Source organism: Hydractinia symbiolongicarpus, chromosome 12 (genome assembly GCF_029227915.1).
Source record: "Hydractinia symbiolongicarpus strain clone_291-10 chromosome 12, HSymV2.1, whole genome shotgun sequence".
Taxonomy (NCBI): domain Eukaryota; kingdom Metazoa; phylum Cnidaria; class Hydrozoa; order Anthoathecata; family Hydractiniidae; genus Hydractinia; species Hydractinia symbiolongicarpus.
In genome coordinates this window covers 21,643,023-21,654,988 of record NC_079886.1, presented here as the reverse complement: position 1 = coordinate 21,654,988, position 11,966 = coordinate 21,643,023, and the positions used below count along the sequence as shown (strand labels likewise).

The following is an 11,966-nucleotide window of genomic DNA, read 5'->3' as shown; positions in this document are numbered from 1 at the left end:
TTTTGATATTTCGAAATCTCTCTGATCAAGTTTGATAAAGTGATATTTCGGACTGATCGTTTATAAAGTTTATAAATATTGTGATGGTCAGGAAGACTCCAAGTGTATCCACGGATAGTGAATGATAATGAGTCATCAACATATATTTCCAACTTAGGATTGACATGAATATTGTCACATGCCCAAACTTTTACTGCATCAGCAGCAGATATATCCAAATTCCAACCACAAGGAAGCTTAAGCATTTTGGCTCGATTTACAAAATTCTCGAACGATTGATAGCATATATGGGTGGTCGGTTCCACTGTTGTATTTAACTTTTTCTCTGCAATATTTTTTGCTGAAGGTCGTGGTTTGACTGATGTGCTGTAAAAGAGTAAACACAAACATTATATACTTGACTGATGTGACATGTTTTGTAAATGTAAATATAGCTATAGTTATATATATATATATATATATATATATATATATATATATATATATATATATATATATATATATATATATATATATATATATATATATATATATATATATATATATATATATATATATATATATATATATATATATATATATATATATATATATATATATATATATATATATATATATATATATATATATATATATATATATATATATATATATATATATATATATATATATATATATATATATATATATATATATATATATATATATATATATATATATATATATATATATATACCTTGAAGCAGGAATACTTTTCTCTGGAAAATTCAATGTTGGTATGGAACCAGGAATGAGTGTTTTTCTTTTATCATCTAGAAGAAATTATTATATATGCATTATTATCACAGTCGTGATTATTATATGTGAAATATCCTTTTTCTGTAGTTGAAATATCTGAAAGTGTATTGAATCACACTTACGTTGTACTATCTGGCTTTGTAGAAAATGCTTCTCACAAATTACGTTTATCTATTTGTGCTCTCAACTGTTTATCAATAACGCGATCTTTGATTATCACAGCGACTAGCTTGTCTCTCCAGGATGCGTTGTACTCGTCATTCGCTTGAGTAATTTTGAAAATAGAAATTCCACTTGTTCTACGGGAGCTAGAGCAACCAAACACTGAACAATTAGCTCCAACCATAGTTTATAATACCAAAAAATCCAGGTAAACTTCTGCAAAGTACCTAGCATACAAAGCTTCCCGCCTGTTTTTGAATTTTTGGTCCCCCTAAAAGTAGACTGGGCACTAGAAAATTTCCGAACGCGAGTCAGATACCGGAGCGGAGCTCAATCACGGCGGTACCCAGACTATCTCTCTTTCTTATGACTATGTGCTGGATGAACATTTTTAAGGCCCTGGGTCGTCGAGAAACCTAGTCGTTTCGTAATTGCAGCAAGAGCAGTGGATGATATTAACGACATTTGTCTGTCGCCTCTTAAAAGAGTTTTTGTATGTTGTCGGTAGCTAGCTAGGTACGTATGTGTGCAGAAATGCCACAAAAGCTTCCCCACGGCATCAATGTATCCACAGTACTCATAAAGTGTCCAGAGTAAAGCAAGTAAACCCCTAAAATTATTTCGAGTTCGTCCACGACGTTATTGTTTTTTTCTGGAACTTTTACGTAGCTAGAGCATTAGCTATATAGCTACCTAGCTAACTAGCGATGGCCCCTATGGCTTATTTCTCTTCTTAATAAAAACACTTCTCTTCTTGGTCAAAATACTTCTCTTCTTCCATCAGAAAACTTTGTTTTTATTTGAAACACTTTTCTTTAAAGTGTGAATGAAAAACACTACACAAGGGACAAGGGTGTTACGCCGTAAAAAGTGTGGTTGTTTTCGAGCGAGTTCGATATTTTGAAAGAAATTCAAGTATTCACCTGAAGAAATCCAGCATAGACACCCATGAATGCTCGAAATAAGTCATGTTTAACTTAAAAATTTGCTAGCTTTAGCTAATGGTTACTACAAGAAGCAAAGACTCCTGAAGATAAACTGTTTTTCGTTTGCAGTCCCTGTCTTTCTCGTAATTTGCCCTTTGCTAATGAGGAGTCATTTGGTGACGAAATTCCGGACAACATCAATATTACTATTGATGAAAACTTTGAATTTGAGGCAATCAGAAATGGGAAGGGCTTAAAAATGGCCCATCTCAACATTAATGGTCTTTCATCCAAACTAGACTATGTTAAACTTCTGCTACATCAAACAAAACTTGATGTATTCTCCATCTGTGAAACCAAAATTGATGACACCATCACTGACAATGACGTTAAAATTAATGGCTATGTTTGTTATAGGAATGATCGGAATAGACGAGGTGGGGGTGTTCTAATTTTTGTTAATGAAAACTTGGATAGCCACCTTTTGAAACACCTTTACTTCGAAAATGTTGAATCACTATGGGTGAAAGTGTGCCTGAAAAAAACTAAACCTATTTACGTGTGTGGGGTTTACAGGCCACCTGGAGGTAGTGATTTGCAGAGTACCGAAAACCTGTGTACTCATTTTAAACAGTGTTTTAACAAGCTCCCAAAAGAAAAAGAAGTTTTTATCTTGGGAGATTTTAACTGTAACATGCTTTCAAAATATGCTCTTTCCTCCAAAATAAAAGAATTATGCTCCACTCTTTTCCTAAAACAACATATTACGGAGCCAACTCGTGTTACTGAAAAGAGTAGCACTCTTATAGACTTGATACTTTCTAACAGTTCTTGTATTTCTAAAACTGGTGTCATGGATTTAGGCATCAGTGATCACAATTTAGTTATGTGATCAGAAAATTCAAAAGGCCAAAATTTGAACCTAAAACATGCAAGGTTCGTAGCTACAAGAACTTCAGTGAAGATGCTTTTCTGAAGGACCTCAGGAATTTAGACTGGTCATATTTTAATAATTATGATGACCTTGATGAAGCATGTGAGAAACTGAATAAAAATGTTAAAACAGTGACTTTCAAAAACACATAGATTTTCCGGCCGTGTTGAGGCATGGGTCACTGATGAATTAATAATAGCCATCAAAGAAAGAGACTTCTTGAAACGGAAAGCATCAAAAACAAAATCCATCATAGACTGGGAAGCTTTCAAACAAAAAAGGAACCAGGTAATAGGTCTCAAAAATCGACTTAAAAACGAGTACTATATATAATGACGTTTTGCAGGACTTTCAAAAACGGCCAAAACAACTTTGGAAAACCCTAAAAAAACTGGTTCCTGATAAGTCAGGCAATACTACCTCGATAAAACAAGTAGTCCAAAACGATGGTACAGAAACTTTTATTATTATTATTACTATTATTTACCCAGGATAGCCTCTTCAGTTCCTATTGGTACTGCTATCAACGAGGGTCCTGCGAAGGGGGTCCTAGCGCATTTAAAGCTCCCATTCGAGCTACGAAAGTTGTGGAAGCACAGCAATTGCTCAACTAGACAACCGCCTAAGATATCAATCCTATTCTCATGCTGAGCGCTAAGCAGAAAGGATAGATTCACACTTTTATAGTCTCTTGCATGACTCGGCCGGGGTTTGAACACAAGACCTCCCGCACTGAAAGCGAACGCTCTACCACAAGGCTATCAGTCGGTACTTCTCACCCAAAAGAAATTTCCAACACATTCAATTCATTTTTTGTCAGTGTTGGTGCCAAACTAGCCTCTAAATTTTCTTCTGACACTACTAATGTTAATCCACCTGTTAGCGGACACGATTTTCCGTGGGCTCGTATTGAGACCAAAAGTGTCGAAAAAATAATTAGTTTACTAAAACTTAATAAAGCTACAGGCTTGGACGGAATTGGTTCACGACTGCTAAAAGCAGATTCGTCAGTTTTAAGTATTTATTTATCAAGTCTTTTCAACAATTCTTTATTTACTGGTTATGTACCTAAATGTTGGAAGACTAAAAGGGTCTCGCCTATTTTTAAAAGTGGCCATAAAACAGATCCTACTAATTATCGGCCTATCTCCATTTTGCCAATTCCTATGAAAATTTTTGAAAAGTTAGTGCATGAGCAAATGTCTCATTTTATTTCTGAGCACAACTTCCTGAAAGACAGAAAGTCCGGATTTTGAAAACTCTTTTCCACAGAAACTGCAGTAGTCGATGTCTCTGATTTTATTCTTACTGAGCTCGACCAACAACTTTGTTTGTGCTGTGCTCATTGACCTTAAAAAAGCTTTTGACACTGTTGATCATAAAATTTTGTTAAAAAAAACTATGGTGTTTTGGCATCAGAGATGCTGCCTTTGACTGGTTCGTGTCCTACTTAACGGGCCGAATGCAGCTGACTCTTGTAAACGACACAGGATCAGATCTGCTTCATGAAGACGCTTTTGGGGTGCCGCAGGGATCTGTGTGGGGGCCCCTGCTCTTTCTTTTGTATATTGATGACTTAAAATCTGTCATCAATTCAAACTACCACCATCTATATGCAGATGATACAATAATTATTTCGTCTCATAAAAACTTGGATACCCTTGTCTCCCAGGTCGAGTTAGAACTTTCGCAAGTCGACCTCTGGCTGAATAATAACAAAATGACTATTAAAACACAGAAATGAAACAATCTTTTTCGGCAACCACAGCCAGTTAAAAAAAGTTGAGAACAAAACTATCAACTATATGGGTATTCCTTTGAAGAGGAGCGAAAAAGTTAAATATGTTGGGGTAACATTTGATCAAAAAATGCAATGGGAAAAGCACATTAATGACATAAATAGAAAAATACTAATTAAATATTCTAAAATTAGAACCATTGCATCCTGTTTAACACCTCACACAAAAAACCTTTTAATTAATGCACTTGTCATGCCATATTTCAACTACTGCTCCGCGGCATGGGCTTGTGCCACCCAAGGTAGATTGGGAAAACTAGAAAAACGATTAAAATGTGTTTGTACCTTTCTTGGGAAAGAGAGGGAATATTCAATGAATAATTTACTCATCAAAAACGATGCCATATTAGTTTTCAAAGCCACGAATCACATTGCTCCTGATTACATGCGCTCAAAATTCCTTTTGACAAAAAACTGTCATAATCATCAAACAAGAGGAGCTTCAAAAAACAGGTTCACACTTCCCTTGGTCAACACAGAATTTGGCAAAAAAGCCTTCCCATTTAGAGCTGCAAAAGTGTGGAATAATCTTCCAGACCAAGTGACCTGTGATGAAAGTCTGCTTTCGTTTAAGACTTCATCTCTAATGTATTTGGCAAATTCTAATGGAGATCACTTTTTAACTTTTTAATTTTTTTTTTTTCTTTTTCTTTTCAATTTTCACAGATTATAAATGTTACTATGTTTGATTGAGCTGAGGCAGTCTAAGGTTTATCATTTTTTGTTTCTTTTTTGTTTTAGTGGCCCCCAGTGGAAACAATCCACTAACTATAGGTTTTTGTGATTTTCTGGGCTAGCCACTTTAAATATTTATTATTATTATTATTATTATTATTATTATTATTATTATTAAAAAAAAGCACCCAAAAATTCACCACAAAAACACTCAAAGATTCACCACAAATATTTAAAAGACTAGAATTTAAAATAAAACTTACTACATGTTTTAGCAAAGTCCTCAACTACACACAGGAACCTTTTTGCATTTTAAAGCTAGCGTATAATCCGCCAACTCCGTGAAAAAAACACATTTAACGTCCTTATATCCATATCGTCAACATATTGGTTATTTCCAACTTTTATTATCGTAGCGCTATCTGCCACGGATCGTTCAGGGGGTATGACAAGAAAAAAATACATTTATTTGTGGACAAATAAGCCGGATCCGACATGTAGTATCATCCGATAATGCCGTGATGGATCCTTCAACTCTGTGAAATTTGAAAAACACGTTTGCTTTCTGATGACTAGCAAAAATATTTTAAAAATTAAAATATTCATTAGAAAACATTCTCGAATTATTAGACCTGCAGAAAAGGTATATATAACATGACCATAATTATAATCAATTAACTGAGATAACAATATATATCAAAAATGACCACCGTCGCGCTTGACTTGGAAATCACAAAAAGGTGTAGCCGGCTGAACTTACCGCCACATTTTTGTCATGTGCGAGTTCCGACACCCCTAAAATGATTAAGTGGTAGTATCAATCCCCCTGAATCATATTCATTCATTAAAAATGCTAGACAGAGCTGTGGTAAGTTGTTGTGGGCTTTGAAAGCGGTTTCACGGAGTTATCGGATTCACTGAGTTGGCGGATCATACGCTAAGCATAATAATAATTGTGGGTAACAACTGTGGGAAGACTAGTGTATATATAATTTTTTTTTGTCATTCTAGCTTTTCAGACTCAGTAATATTAAAATTTCGATCAAAAAATGCGGTTGGTCAGGCGACTCTAACACCAAATATTTGTGTTGTCTGCCTAACTTATATATAAACTTTTTCATCTTTTTCTTCAAGTGCCTTTTTCTAACTGTCTGCATGGTACCAAAAAATTTATACAGAAAATGCTCCAGGCAAATTTGGGCGAGTTCCGGATAGTGCAGGTGTTTTCTGAAGACAACCGCCTTATATTTGCAGGTATTTGCCGCTTATCTGCACTCCCTTGAGACACACCTTCTCTTCCATAAACTCAAAGTATTAACAGACCCAATTCGGGTCTGTAAAGGCCCAAGTAAGTTGTACCTTGGTCCACTGTCCGTCGCCTGCATGTATATTTATCACAACATAAAAATCTATATTATTATGAATGTCCACATCAAGTATAACATCTAAGATATGCCTTTTTCGACACCATAAAAGAAGAAAAAAAACACCCACTATGCCTGTCACAGATGCAGTGTATTATTATATAATATACTATATACATATATACTTGATAATGTAACTTAGACTACGAAAAGCTTTGTGAAAATAAATTGTTTTTTTAACCAAGTTATTTATATTATATATATTATTCTATAAATTAATGTAAATAGTAAATTTAGCCTATGTGGTCATATTTTTTTGCCTGTCAAGCTGCTTGTTTATTTCTGGAACTTTATAAACATTTCACCTATAAAAGACAAATAATAATTATAATTTTATGTATATGTTTGAATGTATATTGTATATATATTAGACAACAAACGTTAGCTAAAAACACTTTTTGGTATTCTTATTGGTATCTCTTTATTCATTTCAATAGTCTGCTTTGTGTACACTAAAATAATTATAAAAAATGGCATCCATTTTTTCATTATTAAAATTAACTACTCTATTACTAAGCCGAATTGATGCAAGTATTTTTTATTTATGCACATGCTTACTGGAACCTGCTACAATATGGAAACTGAGACAGGTGAAGCTAAGCATATTTCTTTCGAAAAGTGAAAAAATATACAACAAGCTATGGGAATAAAATTTGTGGACCAGACTTTTTGATTGAATTGTTAAGAGAAAGTTTCAGGACAAGTGCAGAGGGACGATTAATGCTGAAAAAAGTGTCAATACAGAAAAGAAGTGTTTAAATCATAGCAGCCATTGTACTAGCTCTCCATGGCTACATTGTTTTTTATATATATTTTACATATTTTGCTTTCTGGATTTTCTCTTTTCTTTCTTCCTTTTCCCAAAGGTTTTATCAAAGATGAGGTTCAGATTGACAAAAAACTTTTATCTTGCAAAACAGACTAACTGTTTTAGGGGAGAGGGTGTTTAGGTTAATCCATTTTGACAAAAACCTTGTTATATATCCCATGTTATGGTGTCATCAGCACAAAATTAGGAGGCTTGGGAAGAGCAAATGAGTGTCATTTTGGCAATAATTTAATGTCAAACAATTCACCTTTATAATATCTATGCATTGATAAAGTTTGAATGCACTCCCCTTAACAGGTCTAAAACTACTGATGACAGAAAATATCAAAATGTGCTATTGCTTAACTGTGACATCATAAATTATGCAGCATAATTAAATCTGAATTTCTTTTAAACGTGAATATTTTAAGAACAAAAATGCTTTTAAAATTCTTTAAGCTCTATAATTTAAGTCCAACATCATTTTATACCTTTGGTTCCCTTTAAGAGTCATTTGAGTCGGTCAATGAATAAGAAACTCCAAAACTTATAAAAAGTCTCAGCCATCAATACAGGTCACATATAAAAGAAGCTTTTGTTCACTATTTTAAACTAATTATCACCACCTTTGGTACTTGAACCAGCTTTTTAAAGCAAAGCACAATGATACTTGGTAGGTAATGTCTTTGTGGTGACATTGGATGACTCTAACACTGAATATTCTTGATGTCTGCCTTATTGTTTTTTAGTGTCTGATTTAACATATGGGGTATAAAACTGGATACTGGAAAAAATTTGCAGCAAATCATAAAAATTCTTCCTTATTTATAAATACAGCTTTATTATTCAAAGGATATATATGTGCTAAACACTAATTATATAATACTTATTATATATTACCTTTTAAATAGGACTTTGGTATAATTTTTGTCTTTCAGGTTCACTAAAACTGTTGATAAGTATAATTAATATCACATAATGGCTGGAAAATTAACAAAAGGAAAATTAATAGCAGTTATTGGAGATCAGGTGAGTATTATGAGAGATAAACAATCCAAATCTCTACTTGTCCAATTCCTAATTGAATCATATAACTTTTAGGATACATGCACTGGTTTTCTGTTAGGAGGTATTGGTGAAGTCAACATGAAACGTCAAAAGAATTTCTTTGTTGTAACTAAAGGTAACAAATTTGGTCATAGAAACACTACCCAATTTTATGTATCTATTTTTATTACACAAATTTTATTTACTTTCAAATAGTTTTGGATCTTGCAACCTAGGCAGTAATTACAGTAACAAATTTTTTTTTATCTGAAAATTAGAAATGTTTTTTATTGATACTTTAAATATATATAATATTGCTATTAACAAACGTCCTGTCTTTAATAATCAAAATCAAATTATAGTAAGGTAAAAATATATATTATATAAGCATTAAAAATTAAAATTAGTTAAAAAGTCTTAAAATTAGCTAAAACTGCCAGATTGTGTGTGAGATGATAGAATAAACGGTAAATGTCTGTTTATGAAACTAATAGGCTACAAATAAAATATCACAACTGAAGTTAAGTTTCAGCAGGAAAAATAAGCACGTTAAATCAAACAGAACACTCCGTACTATCAAATGGAGTATGGGACTATCGGATATAAATCAAATCAAATCAAAGGTTAAAAATCTTCAAAACATTTTTCCTAAACAAATTAAAATTTTAAATTTTACGAATATTTAATGGTAGCTCGTTGTATAGTGTAACACCTTCTTGTTTTGGCATAGCAGCTAAAATCCATTTGAAAAAACCTCAGAGATATATCTTACTTTTTTGGCGAAGTGTCCAACCTCTGTTGTCTTCATCAAATCATTTAGTTTAATCTTTTGTCAGATTCAACTATTCATGAGATTGAAGAAGCATTCAACAAGTTTGCTGCTCGACAAGACGTTGCTATCATTCTGATCACGCAAAAGGTTAGTGTTGTTTTTCGATTTGTTTTTTTTTATCATTTCTCAAATTTTCATACTTGCTAAGAAATAAAGTGTAGCAATTTTTTTTCTCATGCTTCTACTCTTTTGCTTGCACTTTGACTTTGATGTTAGCTATTTTTTTTTATCTTGGTGTCGTCAAATTTCTGTTTACATGTTTTTTTCCACTGTTTCAGATAAGAATTTGCGTTTGAAGTTCTGTTGCCACAATTAGTATATTACATTCGCACCATTTGAACTTATCATAGATTGCACAATGACTATACGATATTTTGCATGTTAAAAGTTCTTTTAATTTTGAGTTCACTGCACTGAAAGTAAACTGTGCTAAGTATATACCAAGGTGGTACCACAACGTATTAACCTTCTGTCGAGAATTTTTGAGAACTTTGGTGCTATAAAACGGTTTCTTATCATGGATTAATGTTTGTTTTTTATATTCTAATCGTGTGTTTTGTAGATAGCTGAGGAAATACGTCACGTGATAGACAATCATTTGGCACCCATACCTACTGTCCTGGAAATTCCGTCAAAAGATTTTCCATACGATTCATCAAAAGATTCAATATTAAAAAGAGCCAAGGTAACCTTTTATTTATTTTATTCTTTTGTCAAGGTTATCCCTACCACTTCCAGATATGCTGCTGTTTGATAATTTTACAATCCATAATACGAACCTCGTTTTCATGAAGGTTAAATCTGAAAAAATTAAATGCAATCAAAATACGGAGCACTAATTTGGATTATTAACATTTGTTTAATTGAACCTAAATTAAGTTAAGTACTAATTTGGGGACAGAGTCAGTTATGCCCATCTAAATTTGAATTTCGATGTCTAGAACTGGTAAAAATTTTCAACTATGATTTTTTTTGGCCCTAAAACCCCAGAGCCAATTTGGCTGAGCAAGTAAAATTGGATAGTCACGTGAACTACCTTTGGATAGAACTTGTGACAATCTGGCTTTTTACAGTTGAGACTGCCTGGTATTACTGCAGTACTGATTGAACCTTTTTTTGTTTGAACTCACAAAATACTTCATAATTATTCCTAATTTTCTTTTTAGGGAATGTTCAGTGCTGATGAGTTGCGCTAAGAAAAGTCTACAATATTCATCATAAGAAGTTTTTCTAATTTATTTTTTGTTGATTAACATTCTGGTAACCACTTCGGGAAATTTAAAATGAAAACAACTCAATGAGCATGCTTCCATTTGTTAGTGCAAAAAGGTATGATAGCAAAGCTAGATAAAACTGCTTCTTTAAATTAGTTCTTCATGTTTAAAAACTAAACATTTATTTGAAGCGTTACAAAAGAGTTTCGAAAAGAAGCATTATTTTACAATGCGAGAAAAATCCTTATCTGTATCAACTATTTCGTCAGTACAGTTAACTCCTGATATCTCGAATCTCCAAGGGACTAAGGAAAATAGTTCGACTTAACAAATTTTCGAGTTAAGTCGAACTATAAACAACTTGTGTTAAGTCGAATTAGTCTAGAATGACCTCATTCTAGACTAATTCGACTTAACGGAAGCTTCATTTTAGTTCGAGTTAAAGCGATTTTCTCAGAAAATGGGTCAAGTACCGAAAAACGGGTCGAGTTAACGAATGTACGAGTTACCCGGTGTTCAAGTTACTGGGGTTGAGTGTATTACATATTAACTGGTGTTATAGACAAAATATACTTGAAGTCACTTTTTTACGTACAATTCATTATTACTACGTTTATTTACATATCAAAAATTATATATCTGCATTATTAAATATATAACTTATATAAAATACAAATGTTATTCTTACACTACCACTAAATTCCCAAAAAACAGTCAATGAATTTTATTTTTCATGTCATATGCAGTTTCATGTTAGTGAACCATTCCACCACAATTAATAATATATACAGACGACCTGTCTTTTCGTAGTAGAACTGCATTTGTGAGAGTATGCGAAGTATATATAAACCTAAACATTAGCTTCCCAAATGGATCAAACAGGACTTAAACTGACAACCTCTTTCGCAGGGCATTTTTTCGCTTTTTGTGCACCCGAGACAGCACTCGGATATCAATAAGGCGAAAAAATTGCCCTGGGGGCAAGTGTGTTAAACCTGAGTACGAGTATTTAAATGCAATTGTGACAAGTTTACGTTTTTTAAAGGTAACAGCTGTGCAATGAATAAACTATTTTTTCCGAGATGGAATCGTCGTTGCTAACCCTAACCAGACGAAAAACTCAAGGGCAAAACACGTCTAAAAAAATATTAATTCAATAAGTCATAGTAATTCCCAGAAGGCGGATAAAAGATGTAACACATGACAACTTGGGTCTTGGGTGGGGCCATTAAAAAATCAGCATTGGTAGTGAAAACGTATTATAAAGAGTCGCCAAAATACATTCGTACTTAAAAATAATTAAAAGTGACGGTTACCACTTTCAGTTTCGTAAAAAATGATTTCCGAA

General features: G+C 33.0%; 1 protein-coding gene across 1 annotated transcript; it reads left to right on the top strand.

The window, feature by feature from the left end:
• Positions 1–1,438: 1,438 nt before the first annotated feature.
• Positions 1,439–11,294, top strand: LOC130622337 (V-type proton ATPase subunit F-like). The gene is made up of 6 exons (XM_057437795.1): positions 1,439–1,476; positions 8,464–8,554; positions 8,627–8,708; positions 9,409–9,491; positions 9,967–10,089; positions 10,571–11,294. The coding sequence occupies exons 2-6, from the start codon at positions 8,504–8,506 to the stop codon at positions 10,598–10,600; spliced, it is 369 nt and encodes a 122-aa protein (XP_057293778.1). The 5' UTR covers positions 1,439–1,476; positions 8,464–8,503; the 3' UTR covers positions 10,601–11,294.
• Positions 11,295–11,966: the final 672 nt, after the last annotated feature.

Excerpts from the sequence above, each read along its gene's own strand:
- LOC130622337 (XM_057437795.1), top strand. The coding sequence starts at position 8,504 with ATGGCTGGAAAATTAACAAAAGGAAAATTAATAGCAGTTATTGGAGAT. Across the intron at positions 8,555-8,626 it reads TAGCAGTTATTGGAGATCAG|GATACATGCACTGGTTTTCT; the intron begins GTGAGTATTATG and ends TATAACTTTTAG. Across the intron at positions 9,492-9,966 it reads TCATTCTGATCACGCAAAAG|ATAGCTGAGGAAATACGTCA; the intron begins GTTAGTGTTGTT and ends TGTGTTTTGTAG.